This window comes from Rhinolophus hipposideros, assembly GCF_964194185.1.
Source record: "Rhinolophus hipposideros genome assembly, chromosome: 7".
NCBI lineage: Eukaryota > Metazoa > Chordata > Mammalia > Chiroptera > Rhinolophidae > Rhinolophus > Rhinolophus hipposideros.
In genome coordinates this window covers 54,136,124-54,161,162 of record NC_138053.1, presented here as the reverse complement: position 1 = coordinate 54,161,162, position 25,039 = coordinate 54,136,124, and the positions used below count along the sequence as shown (strand labels likewise).

The window sequence follows — 25,039 nt, the reverse complement described above, 5'->3', positions numbered from 1 at the left end:
AAGGATCTTTTACTTATTTTTGTAACTTTTCGTTTTGAAATAACTATAGAAGGAAGTGGCAGAAATAGTACAGAGAGTTGTACGCATCCTTCACCCAGTTCCTCCAATGGTGACATCTTTATAAAACTGCAGTACAATATCAAAACCAAGAACATTGCCGTGTCACTGCTGTATAGGGCATAGACTTATTCATGCTTCATCATTTTTTACATGTATTTATTTGTGTGTGTGTGTGTAGTTCTATGCACTTTTAGCCTACGTATAGATTTGTGTGACCATCACAAGAATAAAGGCACAGAACTCTTCCATCACTACAAAGGAACTCCCTCCTGCTACACTTTTATGTATAGACCCCTTCTACCCTTTCTCTGTCTCATGGCAACCACCAATCTGTTTCCATCTCTATAGTTTTGTTCCAAAAATGTCATATAAATAGAATCAGCCAGTATGTGACCTTTTAAGTCTGACTTTTTTCACTAAGCGTAATGCCTTTGAGTTCTAGTTTATTGCGTGCACCAACAGTTTATTCCTTTTTATTGCTGAGTAGTATTCCATTGTACGAATATGCCAGAGTCTCACCCATTGAAGGACATGTCAGTTGTCTCCTTCTGTTTGTCTTTTCCTACTCTTACAAATAGAGCTGCCACGGACATTCATGTACAGTTGTTTTTGTGAACATACATTTTCATTTCTCTGGGATAAATGCCCTAGAGTATGGTTGTTGGGCTGTATGGTAAATGCATATTTAGGTTTATAAGTAACCGGCAAACTATTTTTCAGAGTGACTGTACCATTTTACACTCATACCAGTAATGTATGAGAGATCCAGTTTTACTGCATCCTTGCCAGCATTTGGTATTATTACTATTTTCATTTTAGCTATTCTAAAAGGTATATAATTTTAAAACTTATTTTCAGAAATTCTGATTCAATTTGTATGACTGGTACTGTGATAATTCAGTAGGAATAACTTTTTGCCTTCACAATGACTTCCTGAGCATGAACTGCAAGACTTATATTAATTTTTAAATTTAAGATGATAAAATGATGTGTTCTGAACTTCAAATTTACCAATGTTCAGTATCAAGCAATCAAAACCTTACTTCAGTTCCTTCTACCTAGTCTTATAATTTTTCCTATGCACGAATATGTCCCTGCCTAAAAATGCTGTCCTTTCTGGGAAAAAGAGTCCTCCTGGCTGTATCCTCTCGTTTTTATTGGGGGGCAGGCAATGATGGGCTGCACTGGAGGTCTCTGGCTGGTCACCCACAAAATGACTTCATGAGAGAGTTAGCTTTGTGGGTGATTGCTGGAAATGCTGGGACAATCATAATTCTGCAGGTGTGCTGTGCTTACATTTCTAGAGGACAGCTTTTCTCTTTTCAAAATTAACTGGCCTATATGATGACCCATAGATGGGACAAAGTATAGACTGCTAGGTTTACTGCAAACACTTTACTTGCTAACAGAATTCAAAGTGCACTTGACAGGCTGCTGCATTAAGTACTTGCATGTCTGAGGTAGAACAAACTGGATGCAATTTACTTTCCTCCTCAAGTTCATGCCATTCTTTGTGAAGAGGCCCAAAGTACTTACTACTAGTACTGGCGGCTGAAATGGCAAGTAGGAAATAGAATCCAATGACAAAAGTAGCTTGTGGCTTCTGCTCTCCTTACATTTACCCACAAATGCATCTTAAAAGTGATGTAACAAACAGTTGCTACAGTAAAATAATCATATTTATTTACTTGTAATCATAAAATTACCTCTGCTGTTTGATAATGATGTGTTTGGCGGGGGATGGAGTTTGGGGCGGTGTTTACTTTTAATTTAATTTTGTTTGTTTTTAATTTCAGAGTAAAGCTTTCCAATGTCTGCTTACCCTTCTTGACCTATATAAATTGACTCACCATTTATATTGTTTTATAAATAGAAGTTTGAGCAGGTGAATTTCAAAAACATACTGATGAGTAAAAGAACCCAAGCAAAAGACTACGTACACACTGTATGATTCCATATATGTGAAGCTCAAGAACATTTAAAACTAATCTACGGGGATTGAAATGAGAACAGTGGTTGGTGGTGGGTGGTACTAACTAGAAAGGAGCGTGGAGTATTCTGGGGTGTTTAAAATGTTCAGTAACTTGATCTAAGTAATGGTTACAGAGACAGGTAGATAGATGATAGATAGGTATAGATATAGATATATAGATATCTATCTATATATCTATATGTCACACACATAATTCACTAAGCTCTGTGCTTAGGGATTGAGTACTTTACTATGTTATTCTTCAATTAAAATTTAAATTAGCAACCAAATTAAAAAATAAGAGATTTGAGGATAAAATCACTGACAGAATAGATTTTGTTTTTTCATTTCAAAAGCTTCCATGATTTTTTAAATTTTACAAATTATGATTTTCTCCAATACAAATTGAATCACTTTTCTCCTTCATTCCTCTTCTCTGCCCTTTCCAGCTTCTTAACTAGTAAGATTTATGTTGCAATGTCATGCATATTGTACCTGTTAAAAATATTGTGAAGCAGGGTGTGAGAGTTATAAAATTCTATTAAGATCAGTTTAGGCCAGGGGTGTCCAAACTGCGGCCCACGGGCCAACTGCAGCCTGCAATCCATTTTTTATTGGCCTGCAGCAAATTCCAAAAATATATTTAGTTTACTTAAATAAACCAGGTGAGGCAATACTACTTCACCTCGAGTGAGTGGCCCGGCTGTTTGTGTATTTTACCGCATATGGCCCTCGGTGAAAAACGTTGAAAAAAGTTTGGACACCCCTGGTTTAGGCCTTTTAGAATTCCATGATTCCTTTCACTCACATGACATCTTTCATTCCTGTTTTGAAGTTTGGATCCAAGGAATTTTGCATGTTGTGGGTTGACATTTAGTTAATACCATCTTTGCTGAGATTCCATTTTCTAAATTAACAAGATCAAGAACAGTGACTTGATAGTATTTCTTTGTACACCTGGATCTTTTCCAAAAAGGATTAGGGCAACACAAAATGAGAAAGGAAAGAAAGGATGGAAGGGAGGGGGGAGGGCAAAGAGAGAAAAAAGGGAAATCAAACCCTCTTGGTCACCTTTATTCTAGAACAAAATGTGTTCCAAATTTTTGTAAAAATATCAGACACCACCATTACCAACAAAATGAACAAACAATCCCACACGCATACACAAAATCTGTAGTTGTCATACGTCTTCTATTTCTCATTTCTCTCTCTTTCTTCCCCAGTATCTTGTATCTTGGTACCTTCCTACTAAACCCTGAAAAAGGTAAAATCTACATATATCTACATATAAATCATAAGGATAGAATCAACAGTTTGCTAGAGGAATTGAACCAAGTCAGATTTAATTTCTTAAGACATATTTGGGGATGGACTAAGAGGGAAGGAAGAAGGCTGAGGATTATAGTAAGAATCTAGACACATAGTAGATGTTTAATATACATTTCTTAAAACGACTGATGACAAAAAGTACAAATTATTTATGCAAGTGAAAAATTCCTACAGCAAAGTGAGCGACCAAGAAAGTGGATCAGGAGGGCACCTAAGACTCCAATTCCCAGATGCTTGACTTGGAAATTCCATGTTTCAAAGGGGGATGGGTGGAGGATTTGAAACCAAGCTATCCATAGACTATGTGAGAAATACCGTGGAAGACAGATGGAGAGAAAAATAGGGAGCCTACCGAATGCAAAGGGGTACTTTCCAAGACAGGAAGAAGGAATTGGGAGCTTTTTCCCACTGGGATGCCCCCAACTTCTCCGCTGCGCTGGGCGTCCTAACGCAGTTGGCTTGGGACTAGGGGCGGGTGGGAAAGGAGGGCCCTGCAACAGGTGGGGAGGTGGGGGACTTTTGTCTCCGGGAAGGACATCGGTTTCGCTGAAAGGGCGGAAAGTAACGCGCAGGACTTGAGTCTAGTCCCGGCGTTCTCGCCACAGCCCCGGGCTTCTCTAATTAGAGAAGGGATGCAGAGTGGCATTAGTTCCCAAACGTTTTAATCGAGCCTCTTTTCAATGGCAAGGGATAAATGTAGCCACTGTTACTCTGTGCTGAATGGGTCGCAAAGGCCTCCGCCCGGCCCCCAGCATGGCCATTCAGGGCTCTTTTCACAACCTCCAAGCGTTTCAGTCCCTGGGCCTAGCGACACTCCAGAGCGCTCCTAATTAGTCTAATTAGAAAGGTGGATTGATAGATGGAAAGAAGACGGAGTGGGTTAGGAAGATACTCAATGCTGCCCATCTCGGTTGGGTTGCCGCTTATTCTCTCCGGAAAGAAAAGGCCGCGAAGGAGGAGGCTGGAGCCGGAGCCCGCCCGCCCGCGCGGAGGCTCCGCTCCAGCCGGATTCGCGGGCCGGGCGGTCGTTGACCCCGCGCTTCCCGCCCACAGGCAGGGCCGGGCCGCGGGCACCACCCGCTTCCCCGGGGAGCGTCTCCGGGCCGCCGCCTGCCGAACGAAGGAGGCGGGAAAGAAGGGCCGCGGACGAGAGGCGCGCGGCCTCCCGCCCGGCGCCTCCGCCCCGCCCGGCCCCGCGGCCCCTGGTTCCTCACCCGGCAAATCGTGCGGAGGCGCGACCCGGGCTGCGCCGGGGCCGGAAGGTCGGTGCGGGGCCTGCGCGTCCGGCCGCGCCACGTGGCCGCTGCCGGAGCCCGCCCGCGCGGGCCTTGCGTGCTGGAGGCTCAGCGCCTCGCCCCGAGAAAACCGAACCGCAAGAAGGAGAGCACTTGGGTTGGGGGACGGGGCTGGAGTGCGCGCGGCGGCCGGGTGGGTGCGCGCGAGGCGTCCGAGCCGCCCCGGAGCAGGCCCCGGGTGCCCGAGCGCGCAGCGGCCGCGCGGGGTCGTCGCGAGCCCAGGGCCCGGCCCAGCGCATTCCTCCGCTCGCCGCGGCCGGCGGGAGGCCGGGGAGGGAGCGGCGCGGGTGGCTTCGAGAACACTGAACCTTTAATTGGGCTATAAATCAGACCGGGGAGTGCGGTGGAGTTTGTGCAGGTGTAAAAACAGAGGGGAAAGCCGGGGCTGAGCAGCCAAAGCGCCCGGGCAGGTCAGAACCTCCAGCAACTAACATCTTGATAAGTCCACTGACAACAAAATAAACAGTGAAGAGGGCCGGGGGAGGCGGGAGGGCTGTCGCCCGCGGCCCGCGCCCAGCAGCACAGCGGCAGTCTAGAAGACAGGCCTCTCTTGGTTTTTTGGTTGGGGCTTTTGGGGGAGTGGGGGGGTCAGATGGAAGGAGAAGCAACATCAGCATCACATCCTGGAGGACAGAGGACTGTCAGACAGTGAAGGGTTAGGATGTGCGCACTGCCTCGCCCGCCCTTGCGACGTCCCGGCGCCCTAGCTGTTGGCGACCGTGGGCCAGGCGGCTGCGCATCGGACGCTTGGCCCTCAGCGAGCGATGACGGGTCCCTGCGCCCCCTCCCAGACACGGCGCCACCGAGAAACAAACCACCAGCTCCCGCTTCATTTCAGGGGCTGACATTGGGAAAACACTGCTGCGCCCCTGGCCGAAGGAGATAACAAGCCAAGTAGAAAGGGCGATCAAAAATTGATTCGGTGCACTGCTCGGGAGCAAAACCCTGTCAAAACCCTATCGAGAAGTTGGAACAAGCGGCAAACGGATTCACAGACAAAGGAAAACAATACAAGTCTCCTTAGATCATTTTTCTGGATATTGTTTAAGGTCTGAAAGGGACCAAATCGTTTCAAAATGTTGCCAGTAAAAATTATCCTATGTGGAATGCAACTAATCCTTTTAGGTTCCTGTCAACTGTTTCCACAAAAGGAATCCGATTTTTCAAATCAAAGATCCGAAAGTCTTTGGGGAGAGATTTATTACATGCCAGAGCTTTAGTTACAGAATAGAGTTACAATAACAACTTGCACCCACCAACTCCCTAAAATAAGGGATCCCATCCCACAAATTCTAAAGATGTGTGGGGGATGGTTTGCTGGACTTCTGCTGTGTATGCAGATATGAGGAGGAGGAGGGAAAGAGGAGGAAGGCAAAGAAATATTAAATTCCTTAAATAGAAGAACAACACAAAGCCTCAGCATTTTATTTTTGTCCTCTGTACCCCTAGTTACTTTTGAAGGAGAAAACATGACCCAAACTTGATGACTTGCCCTCAGTCCCTTGGCAATAGCTAACTTAAAGGTAAGGATAATGCTTGAATTGAATACCTGAAAAACTCTTGGGTTCCTTGGGCACACCTAGTGGTCCAAAACCTGGACTTAACAAAGTGTCTACAATTTTTGCAAGTGGAAAAATACTTATTTTAAGGAAAATATACAGTGCTTTATTTTTTAATTTTTTTGATTTGAAATAAAATGTTTAAGCATGGAAAAAATCCTAGGATTTTTCACTGTGCCTTTGTATTTAACTTTTCACAAACCCACATGAACACAAACTCATTCCAGATAGTTCATAGTCTCAATTCACAGTACTCTGAACATTTTGTGACGGGCCTGATCACAAACCATCCTCCTTCTTTAAAGTTCTTCACGAATAAAAGCTGGTGAGTAGGGATAAGACTAATGATAACTATTAGTAAAAAGCCTTAAAAACTTGAGAGGAAACTCAACTTCACAGTTCTCTGCAGGGAGGAGTTGGGCACTGAGTTATCTCCATGCCACATGGGCACTTCGGTGTTTTAGGCATTTTAAGAGTAAACTGCCTTTTTAAGAGTACACTGGAAAGATATTAAGAAGCCTGCAACTTCAGTCCATTTTACAGACTATTGAGATTTTTTTTAATGGTTCTGTTAAATGGTTAAATGAAAAAATTACCTTGCTAGCCTCCCCTCCACCTCATCGTTTCCTGCTGAAAAGGATTGCTCCTCTTGTGTCGTGAGTTATTAGAAGAAACTCGGTGGCGGGAATTCTTTCATTTGTTTCTTATACTTAACGCCGGGATAAAAAGATGTGCAATGTAGCAGGTGCTCAATAAATACTGCAGACTAATACCACTTTTCAAAGTTTAGAGGTTAAAGAGATAATTGGTAGATAAGTAATTACAAAAAAGAAATGAAGAAACTAGAGCTGTGAATTTAAAACACTATTGATTTGTTTATTTTAGAAGGGAGGAGAAAGTTATCTGTCCAAATACACATCTGGCTGAAATAAGAGAAAACAATGCCATATCCTTTCTCCTCACTATTTCTAGAAAGTGTTAAGTAACAATTTACTTTATAGATGGGGTGGGAATTTTAAAGAAAGATTAGTTTTTACATAGAGCCAACGACTTTTCTTAACTAACTTAAGGATTTGGGTATACATTTGTATAAGTTTTATATTTTCCAAAGCATTTTCACCTAAATTGTCCTATTTGATTCTCACAACCCATCCTTACACTCCCAAAAATTATAAGTGAGTGTTAAAACTGATCTAACATTTAATTTCAATCTAGTCTTATCTCTTCTGTTGTGGGTTTTGGAGATTTCTCTTTTTGGTTTGTGATTTTTCTCCCCCCTCTCCATAGTCAATCATTTAACAGAACATAATCTTTTCACAATCGTTTTCATATATATTAAAATCTCTGCATAAAAATAATGTAAAATAGAAATAACCAAGTTATTTTCATTCATGATAACCCTTCATTGCTGACGTTTCAGAAAATGTGTCATGACCTTTTATTGCTGAAAATATCTGCCTTGTAGTTATATTAACAGGAATTCCTAAGCAAGTGTGCAAAGAAGCTTCTGCTTTCTGCCATAATTAATAGCTGCCCCTTCTCTTTTGCTTTGCCAGTCTGTTATTGATCAGTAGTTGCAAATAAGAGAGAATCCTCAGTTTGTGCCTGGGTGCTTCTGGGACAGGGAGACCCAGGCAAAGCCCCATGGCCTCAGACCCATCCTTTATTACCCAGGCCTCCCAGATCTTCTCCTGAAGCTCAGCGGACTCTCAGGGCATATGGATGTATTTCATATAGCTTGCATTCTGCTTCACGGACTAGACAGATTCTCCTTAATTCTAGCATCCTAGATACAGGGAAACACCCTGTCTGTAACAAGAATCACTCTCACTTTAAGAGCAGAAAAATACCTTTTCAGACCTCCTTATTTCGAACTCAGAATTAGAATTTTCCAGGTTCTCTAAATAAAGCCCTTGATATCCACAGCTTTTATTCCTGAAATGCATTTTTGTTGTCTTTTACAGACAGGAATTTAAAAGAAAAAATGTTTCAGATTTTTAAGAAAACCACTCTTTGTCTAGAAAATCAACATTATCTTGCATTAAACACTGTCCCTTAGAAAGATCACCATATACACTTTGGTCAGCAGTCTGCAACTCACAACCCGGCATTGATTCCAGCCTGGGTGTCCCAGGAAGGGACAAAGCAGTGGCTCCAGCACCTGCCTGAGGAAGCTAGGCTTCAATGACAGCAACGGGCAAGGATGGGCTGTTCACATCCAGGGAAAAATGTAATTCCAGCAGATGACCTGGGACCCCATCCCCCCAAAACGCATGTTAGGGAGACCTCTGACCAGGCAGGTCGGATCTCCAGGTGGAATTGTACCCTCCCTCCGTGGCTCCAGTGCAATGGATTAATTGTGCAAGAGCTAACAGGACTCGCGCAGCCACATCGTAACCCAGCTCTTCCAAAACACTAAAATCATTGAGAGGGTACCTGGCGGGAGAATGGGCACATTCACAGAAAAATGATTTGCTTCCTACTTAAATGTTAAATCAGTAGTGTGGTCTGACTCTTACATATGCTTTCCTTTTCCACATGTGAGCCTAAATCTGGTTATAAAGACCAACTTAACAGTTTAGAAAAAAGGTTTTGCCAGTCGGGCAGATTTTGACCATTAAAAATCAGTGAGAGAATCAGAGGAAATGGACAAATAGTACAAAGGTGGAAAAGTAAGCCGTGTGTGTGTGTGTGTGTGTGTGTGTGTGTGTGTGTGTGTATGAGAGAGAGAGAGAGAGAGAGAGAGAGAGAGAGAGAGAGAGAGAGAGAGAGAAAGATTGCTAATGCAAAGAACAAATTTGGAAAAGTGATGCTAGGAGAGTGTCATATAGATGTAGGTGGAGGAAGCTGATACCTCCAAAATAATTAGCTATAGATTCCAAATGTATCTAAAACAAGGAGCTGGGGGACCTCTGGGAAGACCTGGGTAGAGATGGCAGGGAGGAGGGTCTAGCAAGAAAGAAAAATAAAAAAGTGTAAGAAATAAATGACTTCTACACAGTGACCTCTGAGGCAGTTGTCTCGCTACAGTGGGTGTTTAATGAATCACAATGACGGCGACAAAGTGACGGTGTAATGTAATGGAAATACAATGGAATTTAAATGCTGAAGTCCTAGTAGCTGTGACCTTGGGCAACTCACATCATATCTTTTGAGTCTTGAAATCATCTTTATTTGTAAAACGGGGTCAATGATGATTCCTGTACTCTCTTCCACAGTGTAGTTGAGAGAAATATTAGTGAAAGTCCTTTTAAAAAGTTTATGTGTGTTGAGGATAGTGCCTGGAATACACAGGAAAGGGCTTTCTGGGGTGCTGGTAAGTAACATCTGCTTCTTGGTCTGATGCTGGTTACATGGGTGTGTTCACTTTGTGAAAAGTGGGTGAGATTTGTGCATTTTTCTGCATGTATAGTATACCTTCCTAAAATGTTTACTTTTAAAAGTTAGAATAGCTCAAAAACAGTTTTTAAAGTTAGGATGATGGTGATAAGGACAAGTAAAATAATTAATGTGGGCCAGAGCTCACCGTCTATCCTCATTTCTCTTCCTATTAACCATCACATCACACCTGGAGATGCGGGACTCAAAAGGGATGGATGACAATAATCAGCTGTTTTCTCGGTGTGTCTTTTGCTTGTTACTGAATAGTGTTTTCCTGGTAAAGAAGCAGGAAGAATGAACCAGGAAGTTTCCTGCATGCCAGAGGAAAACAATAAAAAGAAAGGAGCCCAAGCTGTTCACATCTAGGGAAAGATGTGATTAGAGAGATGTGACATGTAGAGAAATTATCCGAAAAGTGAATTCAGTTGAGAAAGTATAAGCCCCAGAGAGCCCTGAGCAGCTGGTCATGATCAGATTCTCCATCTTTCTGTCAAATGTAACTGTATCCGAGTTGGCAGGGTATTTATTGCTAAAGTCGAAGGGCCAGATTTTACACTAAACATATTTACACATTTACATTTGTGGCCCTATAAACACTCCACGTTTCACTGGCCATGACATCAAACACATTTACCAACAAAAAGCATATGCCTAATTACAAAATCATAGGGGAGAAGGGAGACAAGTGGCAGCTGATGGGCAATGAGCGTGCCTGCCTGTGTGTGCGTATGTGTAACCCAGCTGCACCAGCAGGAAACCGGTAGAGACAAGAATGGATGCTGACAATGCCGGGCCCATTTTACTTGTCCTCTGCTCCCCAGGCCTGTCCTTGTCTGGTTCAGTTCTAAAGGGGGAAGGGGACCCCTGGCATTCCAATTAGACCCAGAGTGACCCCCCTGGAGGAGCCCAGGGAGACCAGGGTGGTTCCCAGGCAGATTTCTGATTTGGATTGAGTTTGATGCTGATATGACCTTTAAGTTGCCCCCAAATGACTTTTCTCAGTCAGTAATAAAAACAGGTGTGAGCAAAATGTGTAGCTAGCAGAAAATTTTTAAACTAAAATGAGAGTCCTTAATTCCTGGCTTTGGGTAGTAAGATCAGATCCCTACCCATCAATAGCAGTTGTAATAACACTGTTGGCTGCTCCAAGCTTGGTCCTCAGACAAGCAAGGAAATCAGAGCCACCGGGGCCATAGAGAGAAAAACAAAACAGGCACAACCACTGGCCTCAGAGAGCCTTTAATAAATGACAGAGGCTGGTATTTCATCAAAATAATCACCTTCCATCAGAATAACCACCTCCCCCAGTTCTCTCAGAGGACAGGCTACAGGAAGAAATGGTGGGTTTTAAAAAAAAACTGTGAAGGGCAGAAGTTTCTCCCAAATGGATGCTTACTACATTTACTATAAGAATTTTGATAATAAATATACCCCAAATTTCGGTTCCATCAGCAGAAAGACTGGGCAGGGAAGGGCGGCTGAGCAGGGAACAAGGAAGTAGAGATGTGCAAACATACAGATGCCTCAGTGAGTGAAAATTAGGGGGAAATGGTCCTCATTTTTTTTCTTCCCCTCCCCAGTTTCTTTTCTTTTTTTAAGAGGAAGGGAAGTGGCTCTTAAATACACTGGGGATGGGAGAGTAAACACGTTGTTGAGCAGAGCACCAGTTTCTTATTTTAAAGAAATAAAATAATTACTCAATAGAGAAAAAGAAACCAACCAAGGAACGATCTAAGGTCATGACACCATGTGTGGTACAAGGAGCAATTCAATCCATAAGGGCTTCATTACCCCCGCAATAGATAACATTTGGCTAAATCTAGATGCAGATTAAACCTCCACGGCACAACAGAGCTCTGAATGGAGAGGCTCCGTTTTGTGTGGTCCTTCTCCAAGATCTGCCCGAACCATTAGCCCCAATATATCCCTCTCCCTATTAACTGCAATTCACTCCCGACTGCGCTTCGGTCATTTGTCTCCAGGCTCTACCGGGGCGTTTGATGAGCAGAGAAACGAGGAGAAGGGGAGAAAAGCGTCGGGTTAATGAGTTGTAGCAAATCCACACTTTGTAGTTGGGAGGAGGAGAGCTGGTGGCCAATGTTTGTCCAACTGGTTTATTTTTCGAGACCCAACCTATTGAGGAAGGCTTGTTGAAGCAGACTTCATCCTGACAAACACACAAACATCCTTCTGTTTGCCTTCAAAGAAAAGGGAACCAGAGCTGGATTTGCATGCGAATGAGGAGCCCCGGGAGGAGATGTCCTGGCCCATCAAAGGCCGCGGTAGCCGGGCGGCCTTTGTTCCAGCACCTGCTCGCCCGCGCGGCCTGACTGGGCGCGCCCCGCGCTCCTAACTCGCGGAGCCCACGGCCCACCGCCCGCTCCGCGCCTGCCCTGCGGCCCTTGCCCAGCGGCCCACGACCCACTCCTCTCACAGGCCACACGTCATGCGACGCGATCCTCACTGCCCCATTATCTCCTCCACCCGCAGGCCAGGCCCGAAGGGCCAGCAAAGCCGACCGAGGAACCCCAAACTAGGAGAATGAAGGAGCTGAATTCGCAGGACGCAAAACTTGAGATTGGGGCAGGCGGGTCGGGCTTACTTTTCCTTACGGCTCAGGGCTCACGATACGCTGGCGGTCTCTGTAGCGCGCGCGCGCGCGCGCGCGCGCGGGTAAAGCGGGGATCCGAACTCCGGGACCCCAGCGAGGGCAGCGCTGCATCGCCAGTGCCTACTTGCCATGCCCTTAAAGGCACTGACAACCTGGGAGGTGGGGCCGGGACCCGCACTCTTTTAAAGATGCGGGAATCTGAACAAAGAGAAGGCTTAGCCGGGATTTCCTGCTTTCAGAACATCCAAGCGTCATGCAAATAAGAACACATACGTGTTTGTTCTTTCGCTCTCTCTTCAGCGTTACTTTCAGATCGAAAGTTCAGATCTCTGCGTTACAGAAGGCTGCGAGGCGCGCCAGCAGTACCTGTGCCGTTTGGGTTCCGCCTGCTAAGGACTCTCCACCCCGGGCAGCAGTGACATCCGGACGTCCTCGATTACCAAAGTCTCCGCTCTCTCAGACGGGCTAGGATAAAAGTAACTTTTGCATGTAAGATTTTGGTCTAATGATACTTCAGTTGGTATTTATATAGTTAGTGGTTAAGTGTGAGGAGGAGTGTGTATACTTTAAACTCATTTACTTTCAAACATTTCATAGAGGGGGAAAAACAACTTAATTTTGAGGCTGTCAGGCGTTTTTTTATTCCCCCTAAAAATAAACGAGAGGACAGGCCATCAAGAATAAATATCACTGCAAAACGTTGGCCTTTAATTCAGTCTTTGTTAACTTGCTAAGTTAAAGCTGAAAATCCTCAGAGATATATACCTGACCAGATATTTGAAAAAAATTAAGAAACGAATTTCATCTCCTTTGCAACTCACTGATATTAAGCATTTAAATTATGTATTACACATGCCTTGGTTTTATTTGGAGCTCACAATAACATCTGTAGTCATCAAAACTAGAGTGGCCATTTTTTTCAAAGAACTAAAAATTGCCTGCAACAAGGAGTTAATGAAACATTTTGCATTTGAATAAAGATACCCTAAGCCACCTAACTTGTAAAATCTAATAAGTTCAATAAACACCTGATGCATATTCATTTTTGTTCTTTAAAGAGTGCACTATTCTAAAATTGAAAGTTTCTCTTCCACACCGTTATTCATTTAAACTAGAATTTTGATAAGTTTGCCTTTTAGAATAAAAACTTTATGCATTTAAGGGAGTCCTTTCTGTCATGAAAATAGTATCTTAAATACCGTAACTTTCAAATACAATTTATTTTGTATATTTAAATATTTTCTTATTCTGAACTCTAAAGCTATTTGATGATCATGTCTATTAAAATTTTAAAACTAAAACTTGCCTCCTTGTTTTCTTCCACTGCAGTATAATACTATGTTGCAGAGTTTTTACAGATACATACAATATTGTGCTCAAATGTGACGGGAAATTATTTGAAGTGAGAAGCTGAAAACTAAAATGAAAAGTTCTATAAAATCATCGTAGGATAACTGTGGCTTTAATTTTAAATAGCCTCAATGCTCTTCAAAATGGAATAGAATGAGATTTGAAAATGTATCCCAAAGTGACTTATTTGTAGTCATTTTAAAATAACTTCTAGTCTCCTGGAATGGTTTTGATTTAGAAAGTATAAATGAAAAAACAAGGCTCAATGCTTTTGTTAAATTCTCTTTGAAAATAATATTTTCCTTTTCTGTAATGGGTTCCTATTTATCTCACATGGAAACTTTTTTAACAGAAAAGAAAATAAACTAAGAAGAGGACGACTGAAGCCAATTCTTTAGGTGGGTTTTCTTTGAAAATTAAGCATTTTATTTCTGAAAAAGTGTAAAAATCTTACATTAAAATAGTACAATAATTGCCAGTAAAATTTACAATACTCCTTGTAAAGAATACGCAGTAAGTACAAAATAAAAATTCCGCATGTCTGTTATGATACAAAACACAGGTTAAAGTAAGAAACTTTGACTTTTTTCTTTATGTAAACACGTTAATCGTTTTTTTCCCTTTCCATGAAAAAGTACACCAGGCAAATGTGCTGAAATAAAAACTATTGCTCCGTTGGCATTCTTCGGGACCTTTACTATTTTTGTATTATCCTTCTTTAGAACACTGATTTTTTAATTAAAAAAAAAAAACACTCCTGGACCTGAGAATCTCTAGACCTCAAAAAAGGCTTAGATTTTTAAAGATTTCCCAAAAGTCAAGGAAGCCCCTTGTGCGAGACAGGGCGGACCCCACCAGCACCGTCTTCCTCCCCACCCCAGGTCGAGGGCTGCAGCATAGGGCGACTTGGCATAAATAGGGGGACCTGCAGAGCCGAAAGGCGCGCCCACGTTGCCGAACACAGTCGCGTCCGAGAATCTGAAGCGGCGAAAACCGGGGCGCGAAGCCGGGAGGGGCCGCGCCGGGAGGAGCGAACACAACACCAAACCCCCCAGATGAAAAAGGGAGCCGGGATTCCTACCTTCCGTTTCAAGCGCGCTAACAGCGTTATTAACAATTTGAAATCCTAGCGGTAAAGTTTTCGACACTGGACAGGGCAGTCCCTTGGTGCAGAGTCCCCAGGGCGGCCGACGAGGAGACCGAGGAGGCGGCGGCGGCCGCGGCGGCCACGAGGGAGCGAGTGAGCGCGGCGGCGGGGCCCACGGCCGCCTGAGCCGCGCAGCTGCCGCCGCCGCCGCCGCCGGATCCGAGCGCGGGCGTGGGCGGCACCGCGGGCGCGGGCGTGGGCGCGGGCGAGGCCTGCGCGGCGGCGGCGGCGGCGGCGGCGGGGCCCAGGCTGCCCCCGATGATGCTCTCGATGGAGAAGGGCGAGCGCGCCAGCGCCGAGGCGCCCGGCGCGCCCGCCTTGACCGCGGAGGCCTGCAGGGGGCCGGGCAAGGCGGCGCCCAGCGGGTGCGGCCGGTAGCCGAAGGCGGTCCGGGCCAGCTCGGCGGCCGCGCCGTGCGGCGGCGGGGGCGGCGGGGGCGAGTGCGGGTGGAAGGCGGCGGCGGCGGCGGCGGCGGCGGCGGCGAACAGGGCGGAGGGCGGCGCGTAGGGCGGCAGCTGCAGGCCGTAGGCGCAGCCGTAGGGGCCGTAGCCGTAGGCGTGCGGCGGCGGCGGCGGCGCCGGGGGGAAGAGCGCGGCGGCGGCCGCCGGGTCGCCCGCGCCCCCCGCGCCCCCCGCGCCCCCCGCGCCGCGCAGCAGCAGCGACTCGGCCGCCGCGGCGTTGGGCGGGAGCAGCGGCTGCCGCTTGAAGCGCTTCCTCCGGCGCAGGAAGCTGCCGTTGTCGAACATGTCGGCGGACTCGGGGTCCAGGGTCCAGTAGTTGCCCTTGCCGGGGTTGCCGGGCTCGCGGGGGATCTTGACGAAGCAGTCGTTGAGCGAGAGGTTGTGGCGGATGCTGTTCTGCCAGGCGGGGAACTTCTCCCGGTAGTAGGGGAAGCGGCCGCTGATGAACTCGCAGATCTCGCTCAGCGTCAGCCGCTTCTTGGGGCTCTGCAGGATGGCCATGGTGATGAGCGCGATGTACGAGTAGGGCGGCTTCACCAGCGGGTTCTTGGCGCCGCCGCCCGCGCTCCCGCCGCCGCCCCCCGCGCCCGTGCCCGCGCTGCCGCCCCCGCCGGCCCCGGCCCCCGTCGCCGGCGCTGGGCCCGGGGGCGCCGGGGAGCCTCCCGTGCGCGGGGCCAGCAGGATGTCCTCGTCGTCGTCGTCCTCCTCCAGGTCCTCCAGCTCGTCCTCCCCGGCGTACGAGCGCCTTCGCCGCCGCCGCCGCGCGGGGACAGCCAGCCGGGGCCCGTCGCCGCCGCCCTCGTCGTCGTCCTCCTCTTCCTCGTCGTCTTCGTCCTCGCCCTCCCCCACCACGTCGATGTCTGTCTCCTCGGCGAGGCCGGAGGCATCGGACATGTCCGTGCTCAGGGTCATAGCTGTCGCGCGGCCGCGGCGAGACGGCGCATAGGGGCGCCGGGCTCTGGGCTCCCGCCGCGCCCCAGCCCGGGTCCCGGGCGGTGGGCCCGGCCCCGGGGCGCCACGCTGGGAGCGCTGCCGCTGCTCAGGCTGCGCGCGGGGACTGCCCGGCCGACCAAGAGGCTCGCGCCCGACTTTGTAACTCCTGCGCCGCTGCTGTTGCTCCGCGGACTCTGCGCTCCCTCGGCTCCGCGCGCACCCGGCCCGGGCGGGGGACTTGACCTTCTCTACTCCGAGCGCCCCTGGTGGGGTCAGTGATGCAGGGAGTGGCAGGGGCCCCGGCGGGCAAGTCGGAGCGTCGGGCGCGAGGAGGATGCGGGACGGGTGAGAGTCTAGGGACCGAGCTCGGCGAGGCGAGGGCTGAGTCCAGAAGAGGGCGGACCTTTCCTGGGCTTATAGCAGAAGGAAGCCTGTCACATGGTGTGCACGTCAGAGCACTACAGAGGGAAAGGGAAGAAAGCCTAGGAAATCAGCCCAGCGCTGGAGAGAATGTTCACCCGCAGGAGGGAGCAGGAACTGGGAAGAGAGGGGAGGAGAGAGGACCCCACCATTCCTTGCCACAGGGGCTGAGACCTGAAGTACGGGCTGGCTTGCGATATCTGGACTCAGGGTAAGAGTTACAGTTCCCAGCCTTCTTCTCCAGTTAGCCCTCCATCCTAACTTCAGAAGTACTCCGGTGATGCGACGGTTTGACCAGTGCACGTCCTGTAGGAACCGTCCAGCCGAAAGATATCCCCTCCCCCATCATCTGAGGTGGTCCCTCGGAATGGCTCTGAGGTCTGTTGGGTTGTCTCATCTCCCGAGCGGCTCCTCATCTAATCTGATGAGAACACCTCCATACCGCCGTTTAAGCACAATAATTGTTTATTGACCTTTTAACCTGTCCCCTTCAGTTCTTCTCCAAAGACGTTTGTTTTCCACCATCTGTTAATAAAAATGCTGTTAGGCTGGCGTTTTTGTCACTTATCTGCAATTGAATGCCCTAGGAACATGACAGCTAAACTAAGCCACTCTAATGAGAGGATCCAAAATTTTTCATGGGAATAAAGAAACTAATCATTGAATGCAGAGAAGAAATAGAAACATTTCAGTGAAAACCCAGATACAAAAAAAAATGCACCTAGGAACGACTCGGAAAAGTTATTCATAATAAATTTTGATAACTACGATAAGGGACTCCGTAGTTATCAGTAAGAGGAACATTCTAATCAACACTTCACGGTACTCTCAAAATACTTAAATTACTATAATGTATACACACGTCTCTTAGTAATAGAAACTACAATAATAAATAAAAACTTTCAGACCAGCTTTTTAAAACTTTTTTTTTAATTCACTAAATATTTCCAATAGCTAGTGGTGAAAAGAAACGAAAGATGTTTTTTAAAAAGTAAGATTCAAGTTCTATTCAACCAAATTTTTCTTTTCAGGTGACAAGGTAGTGAACCGAAATAATTCAATATGATTCTATTTTAAGTACACCTAACTTTGTCACCAACTTTATTTTGGCTAGTGGAGAAAATCCTAATAGCTTGTGGAATTCACATAGCCATACCTTTTGGATTTTTGCATTTCCTAAAACACTTGTATTTCAAAGTTAGAAACTTGCTTCAAAATTTTAGCTTTCTGATGAAAAGGACCACTTGACAAGAACTGAGAATCAAAACTCAATGGCTTTCTACAAGAACAATCCTCAGCTGCCCCGTGTATATAATTTTATGGAGCAAGCACTTTCCTGCTTTTTAAACGTTTCATTTACTCCCCTTATGAATCACAGAGCCTCAAAAATAAACTGTTCCCCCATCTAAGACGTCTTTTAAAATAGAGTTTTTGTTGCTGAGGACAGCTACCAACCAGTTATACTTACAAATGACCCATAAAGTCCATCATAGATCTTTGAAAGAGCTATAAGAATGTCTCAAAGTTCTAAATAAATTGTTTTTCATTGACTCGTTTGATATATGGCTGAACCATTTAATTATTGTAATGGGTTCGGGATTAACCTGAGCCAACATTAATCAGCACTATTAATCAGGCAACTACACAGATTTGTTGATGTAGCCAGGAGTCCTTACCAAAGGGTTCACTTTTACATTTGAAAGTTTGTTTTATAAGTACTACTGAGTCGATACCTAAATAAACACCAAGATTTCACTGGACTGAGGGTTGCTGTGTGGCAAAGTATTTACAGATAAAACGGAGAGGAAGAATTTGTTCGCCTACAATTAGTGACTTCAGATGATCAATTACAGCCATCATTCCGTTCTTACCACCTCCCTGAACTTGTCTGTTCAAGAAGAGTGGGAAGATGGACTTGGAGTTCCGAATGGAACTGTCCGAAATTTCCTCCTCAAAGGGTTAAAGGGCTCTTCCCTGGAAACGCTTAACCAAACGTGGCAAATTATCTTGTGGCCATTCAGGAGTAAGTGTCAGGATTTACTGAAGGTCAGAGCGAAAGATCAACCCTGGAGGACCGCTGCAGGGGCAGAGTGTTAACAGAGATTTGAGTGAGCTTTACTAAAGCCCCATATTTGGGCAGTCCGTTTGCTTTGTTTGCTTTAGTTAAGCTACACGTTTGTATGTCATTTTTAGCTCTTTGCTCACGAAAGACCCCGAGTGTGGAAACCCAAGCATTTCATTTCCCCCGCGTCCCCCTTTCGCCCCCTCGTTCCCCACCCACCATCCTCCTCTCAAACGCGCACCCAGCTCTCGGCTGCGGCTAGGAAATCACCATCCCCACCCCCTCAAGCTGGTACAAAGACGAGACACCTTTCGGTGAGGAGGGCCTCACGCAGCGACCCCCCTCCCGCGCGCCCGGCTCGCGTGGACGCGGAAATCCGCGAGGCTCCCGCGGCGCTGGGTGGAGACCGCGTGGGGGAGGGCTGCCCCCTGGCGGCGGCGCGGCGCAGTGTTGGCCCCGGCGCCGGCCGGGATCCCGAGCTAGCCAAGCGGCCGGTGCTTGGAGTGTGGCCCGCCGACTCCCGGGGTTCACTCCCACCGCGTTTAGGGCGGCTGGGCCTTTTCCCTTTTCCTTTTTGAGGCCCCACCTCCCCTTCTGAGGAGCGACTGGGCGGGCGCGGAGGAGTGCCTCGGACTACAGCTCGCGGACGGTTTGGGCGCTCCAGGAGCAACCCCCACCCCGCCCCGGGGGGTACCGGAATGACAAGCTGCGGGAGCCAAGGAGACGGTGGGACCATTGGGAGGCGCTGCCTCAGACCTTTGCCCTCCGGTCCTCGACCGAGAGCTCCGTACGGTCCAGGGGGCTCCGACGAGGGGCGAAACTGCTAGAGCAGAGACCCGAGGGCGTACACTCCCGCGGCGGAAACTCGGACGACTCTCAGGCCCCCAGCGCAGCCCAGGAATTTACCCATGAACGTGTTTCTAAATCTGGTGGATCATTTGGGCAGCGTCCCTCCTGGAAGAGTCGTTCCACAAGCCTGTCTCCAGACATTTAATACTTGTGCCTTGTTCCGGAGAAAGACTAAGACGCGGAGTCACCGGTGTGAGCGCCAGGTAAGTGGATAATCGGGCCCGATGAGAAGTGCTGTCTGAGTCCCCCGGACGAAAGTGAGCGAGGCCTCCGGGTCCCCGCCTATCCTTGGCCCCGTTCGTTCATTCTGCCCTGCGCTTGCTTGTGGCTCTACGCCTCGTCCCTCGTCTTTTTAAACTCAATCTTCTGGAGGACAAAACAGGCTCTATTCATTGTTTTTTGGTTTTGGGGTGTTAACATACACATCGCATAAAATGTACTAATTTAAGTGTACAGTTCAGAAGCATGGAGTACATTCACATGGAAGCAACCATCAGCACTCTCCATTTCCAGAACTTTTCCATCATACCAAACTGAAACTCTGTAGCATTAAAGAATAACTCCGTTCCTCCCACCCCTCCCGCCCCCACCCCCAGCTCCTTGGCAACCAGGATCCTACTTTCCCTCTATGAGTTTGAGTACTCTAGCTACCTTATATAAGTAGAATCATACAATGTTTATTCTTTGCGTCTGGTTTGTTTCACTTAGTATAATGTCTTCCAGCTTCATGATGTTGTAGCATGTGTCAGAATTTCATTCCTTTTACAGGCTGAATAATATTCCATTGTATGCATATACCTCATTTTGATTATTCATCCATTGATGGACATTTGGGTTATTTCCTCCTTTTCTGTTCGTTTTTGAACCTCCACTCACCTAGCTCTTTGCAACGCTGCATGCAGTAGGCACTCAAAAAAGTTTTGTTTGTTCATTTTCCTATACTTTTTCACCTCAGAAATACTCAAAGAAACCCCATTGTCCTAATAGAGAACACACATTAGGGAAGTCACAGTAATGGTTTCTGCCATGCCCTTCTGAATTTGTGACCTCAACTTGCTCACAATTTTAACTTTTCAGACTTAGATTCTGCACTTTATCTTCAGTAAAAAAAAAAGTAGGGGTTAGGAGTCTGTCAAAATTAGTTCCAGACAAAATTGTAATCATCCCTCCACACACCTGCTTTTTACATTCTTCTCATTCCTTATTACCTGTCCTAAACCTTGAAGGTTTTCTGTGGCTGTCGAGGGCCCTCCACTGGGCATTTTCCTGTGATGTACTATTACTGGCCATGAATGTTGGTTCACACATGCCACTAAGCTAATTTCAAGGTCACAACAACTGGAGAAGTGGGTCCCTCCATATGATGGCTGAGGAAACAGATTCTCAGTTTCTGCTAGCTGTCATGGAGGCTGTAATGGCAGAGCAGAGGCTTCCATCATTGTGTCCCAGTTCCAGAAGCCTCTCCCAGTGCAGGACACCAACACCAGGGGCCAGGCTCTTTCCGCCTCTGAAACCTGTTCTTCAGGGCAATTAGGTAGTCTGAAAATAAATTCAAGGCAAGATATGACTGGCTGGCAGTGGCTAGTACCCCTCCAAGGAGTAGGTGCATTAACCTAGGAATTCTGTTGATAGAATGCCCTCAACCAGTTTCAAACGGTGGGTCTTCAGGCAATTTAGTTGAGAGGTGAGATTCCTTTGTGAAGAAGCTATTTTATTGGTCTCCTGCGTCTCACTAGGCAGACTGTGCTTGCACAACAGTTCCTTAAATAAGTGTTTCATGGCAGGATTCAGAAATCCTCAAGAATTCAGAATGTCAGCAAAGGTCTAAATCTGTATTTTATGACAGCAAAATTATTTACACTGACTCAGGAATTTTCATTACCACAGTTAACCTGGACTAGCCCTCCTGCCCCAGTACACACCAACACAGAGACTTATGTAGCGCTGGATCTCAGTGGTTTGCAGTGGCACATGTTTAAATTTTGCACTCCAGAATCCAAAGTTCAAAAGCTTTTTTTCATATTATGAATTTAATTGGAAAATACATCTCCATTCCAGAGAAGACTCCTCCTTTTGGGGGTTACCTGCAATACAAGACCCTCAAGAGTCCAGGTTTGCGGCTCTGTAAACTTCTAGTGTGTTTACATTGTTTAATAAGTTAATTTCCTGGAAACATAGTAGTTTTAAATCTAACATAAGAATTGAAAAAATAATACTATCATGCCTAGAAGTGTGCATTTACTTATTTTTTTCTTTGTAGTTTCACCCAGGGGCTGTCTGTGAAGAGAAATCTCTCTGCTTGGGAAAGATGGAGCTCCCTAAAGTGATTCTAGGGGTGTAGCTGACTACAGGACACACAGAAAATTAAAAGGAAGCTTATAAGATCATGAGAAAGCTTTGTCATGAATTGTAATTTCTTGTATATTTAAAACGTATGCAGTAACTAACCTTCTCTCTCTCTCTCTCTCTCTCTCTCTCTCTCTCTCTCTCTCTCTCTCTCTCTCTCTCTCTCTCTCTCCCCTCATGTCTAGGCTTAAATTAAGACTGAACTGTCTGCTCCACATATGCAAATACACTGGAACCTTGTCAACCCAGGGGGCAACCCTTCACCTGACATTATGATCTGACACCAAGCTGGGGGGTGAGGGGTGGGATGGAGGTTCCTTGCAGTGAGTATAAATAGTATAGGTTCCTTGCAGTGAGTATAAAAAGTACAGGCCCCTGTGCATTCTCCGGATCTTCCCCTAGAGGCTCCTGTGAGTCAATCGCCTTTGCTGGAAAGCTTTGGTTAGCTAGCCAGCCCTTCCAGAGTAGAAAAAACTAAGGGATTGAACCCCAAATTTACAGAAGAGTAATTACAAATAATGAATGATCACTAGTAATAAAAGACATGCAAATTAGAATGTCTTAAAATGCCATTTTCCTCTATCAAATTATCAAATTACCGGAGGATGATGGGCCTTATGGTAGGAACTCAATCATATGCTGCCTGTGGAAGTTGTAAACTGGTACAAACCTTCTGCAACTGGTGCAAACTGGTGCAAACAATCTGGCGATACAAAGCTTGCATCTTAAGTGTCCTTCTCTTTGATTGATTCATTCAAAGATTCTATCCTAAGGAAATAACCAGGATAGGAATAAAAATGTATGTACAAAAATGTTTCTTGCAGTGATTTTTTTAAAGGAGCAAAATTAGAAACATTCTAAACGCCCAAGAGTTTACTATATTACTATATATACTTACAGTGGAATATTTTGCAATCATTAAAAATTACTAAACATTTTAATAACTTGCAAAAAATCTTAAGATTAATGGTAAATGAAAATAAAACAGAAAATTATATATGGTATTTTACAAATTATTTAATGTACTATACATGTAAACAGTATGACTGGAAGGAAATACACTAAAAGGTCCATTGGTTATTTCTCAGAAGTGAAATTGTGGATGGTTTTTATTTTGTTATTTACATTGTACTTTTCTGTGTTTTCCAAATTTTTCACAATGAGCAATTTCCAAATTGCTTGGTTGAGACACCTGAGGAGCCCAATTAGTGTAAAAGAAAGACTACACACTGAACAGTTTACATCCTTTGAAGCATAATTATTGGAAGACACACCAAGAATTTAAAAAGCATGATAAATATATTAAGGAAGGAAGGGAACTTATCAGTAACATTAAGCAAGTAAAATAAAATACAATAAAAACCCTAGTGGGAGCATTACGTATGAAGAAGGTAATAGATTAAATAAAGAATAGATGGAATAAACAGCAGAATAGATACTGCTGAAGAATGGATTGAGGTTGAACGTTATTTTGAGGAGTCTTCTAAAGGGAGCTTTGAGAGGACAAAATTCTGGCTCATGAAGTCAATTTAGTGGGTTGCAATCAGCACTGAGAGAATAGAATAGGATGGGGTAGGATGGGATGAGATGAGACAGGATGGGATGGGGTGGGATAGAAGAGAATGGAATGGAATGGAATAGAGTAGAATAGAAAATATGACTGCATCACATGTAATAATACTGGAATAATCGTTTGGGAAAATTTTACTTCAGCTATTTATAAATGTTTAATGTATATGTGTGCACTGAGTTACTATGTAAAATAAATCTCTTAGTGTGGGTCACAATAAAAAATGTTTAAATGCTACTATTTTAAAAGAATATATTTACATTACAGTTTTGCTATTCTTTTCTCACTTCTCTGAGACTTTGCTCATTAATAATCATCTTATCTCTTAACTCTCATCTCAACTTACAAACATGTTCCAACCCCTTGTAGCTAAAAACAAAAAACAAAAATGTTTCTCTGTGCCAATGCTAACTAGTTCCCCTCTCCCCTTCCTTTCACCACCTAACTTTTTAAACGGCTGGTTTGTTCCCATTGCTTCCATGTCATCTCAGGCTTACAGACTACATTTCCCTTACGTTTGATAACTAGAGTCTGATGAACACAGCTCCTCAGCACAGATGGGTCCATGTCTTCTTCCCTGACCCTGCTTGTGAGGCTTCAGACACTTAACTTATGAGGGAGTCAGGTTGGCAGGGCTGCCTAGTTTACTTGAGATTTCAGATCTTGCCACTGGATTTCAGAATCTGCTTCCCAGTTGCTTCTTTGGGAACAGCCAATGCTTCTCGCCCGACAGGTTAGCACTTTTGCTTTTTTCCCCTGGTACCTGTCTCCAAATGAGGCAAGTACTGCCTTGTGGACACCACGATTTCTCCCCTGCTCCAGGCAAACTGCACTAACCTTGCTAATGAACTCTCAACCATTTGGGAAGTCGTTCTGAAAAATCCTACTTTCACTCCTGAATCTCTGCTCCCTGTCCTGTGTACTTTGTCTAAAACTTATCCATTAATGGCCTATTATATGGACTCATGGCAGGGTCACCTACTGTTCCTGATTCACATCTGGCCCTTATGTCATGAAGGGCATGGAAAAGTGGGCACCATCCTCTGGGAGCTAAGGTCCCTGATGGTTCCAACAAAAATACCAGCCGTGTCAGATAAAATTTTGTGAACAAAGGTAATTTTAAATATGTGTTGCCATATACTCTGTAACAAATTATCCCCCAATTTAGTGGCTTGAGACAACCGTTTCATTACGCTCACGACTCCTGTGAATCAGGAATTCACAAAAGGCATAGAGGAGTTGATACATCTCTGTACCACAATATCTCGAAGGGTTGGAAGGCTGGGGTGAGCCAAGGCTGGAAACAGGAATTATCTGGAGGTGTTTTTATTCTCATCTCTAGCCCTTGACGGTAGCTATCAGCTGCGATTATAGACTAGAACACCAACAAGTGACTTTTTCAGGTGGCTTGGGCTTCTTCACAGCATGGCTGACCAATCTCCCAAGAGGAGCTATAATGCTTTTTATGACCTAACCTAGGAAGTCGCAAATGTCATTTCCATAGCAGTCACAAGCCACATAGATTCACGGGAAGGAACTGTATTATTTTATTAGGGCTGCCATGACAAAGTATCACATACTGGGTGGCTTTAACAACAGAAATGTATTATCTCACTGTTCTGGAAGCTAGAAATCCAAAATTAAGGTGTTGGCAATGTTGGTTCCTTTTGAGAGCTGTGAAAGAAGGATCTGCC

General features: G+C 45.6%; 1 protein-coding gene across 1 annotated transcript; it reads right to left on the bottom strand.

Annotated features, from left to right (window-relative positions):
• Window positions 1-12,582: 12,582 nt before the first annotated feature.
• FOXD1 (forkhead box D1) lies at window positions 12,583-16,369 on the bottom strand. The gene is made up of 2 exons (XM_081054067.1): window positions 14,639-16,369; window positions 12,583-12,672 (listed from the first exon to the last, which is right to left on the bottom strand). The coding sequence occupies exon 1, from the start codon at window positions 16,075-16,077 to the stop codon at window positions 14,668-14,670; it is 1,410 nt and encodes a 469-aa protein (XP_080910193.1). The 5' UTR covers window positions 16,078-16,369; the 3' UTR covers window positions 12,583-12,672; window positions 14,639-14,667.
• Between the last annotated feature and the right edge of the window lie 8,670 nt (window positions 16,370-25,039).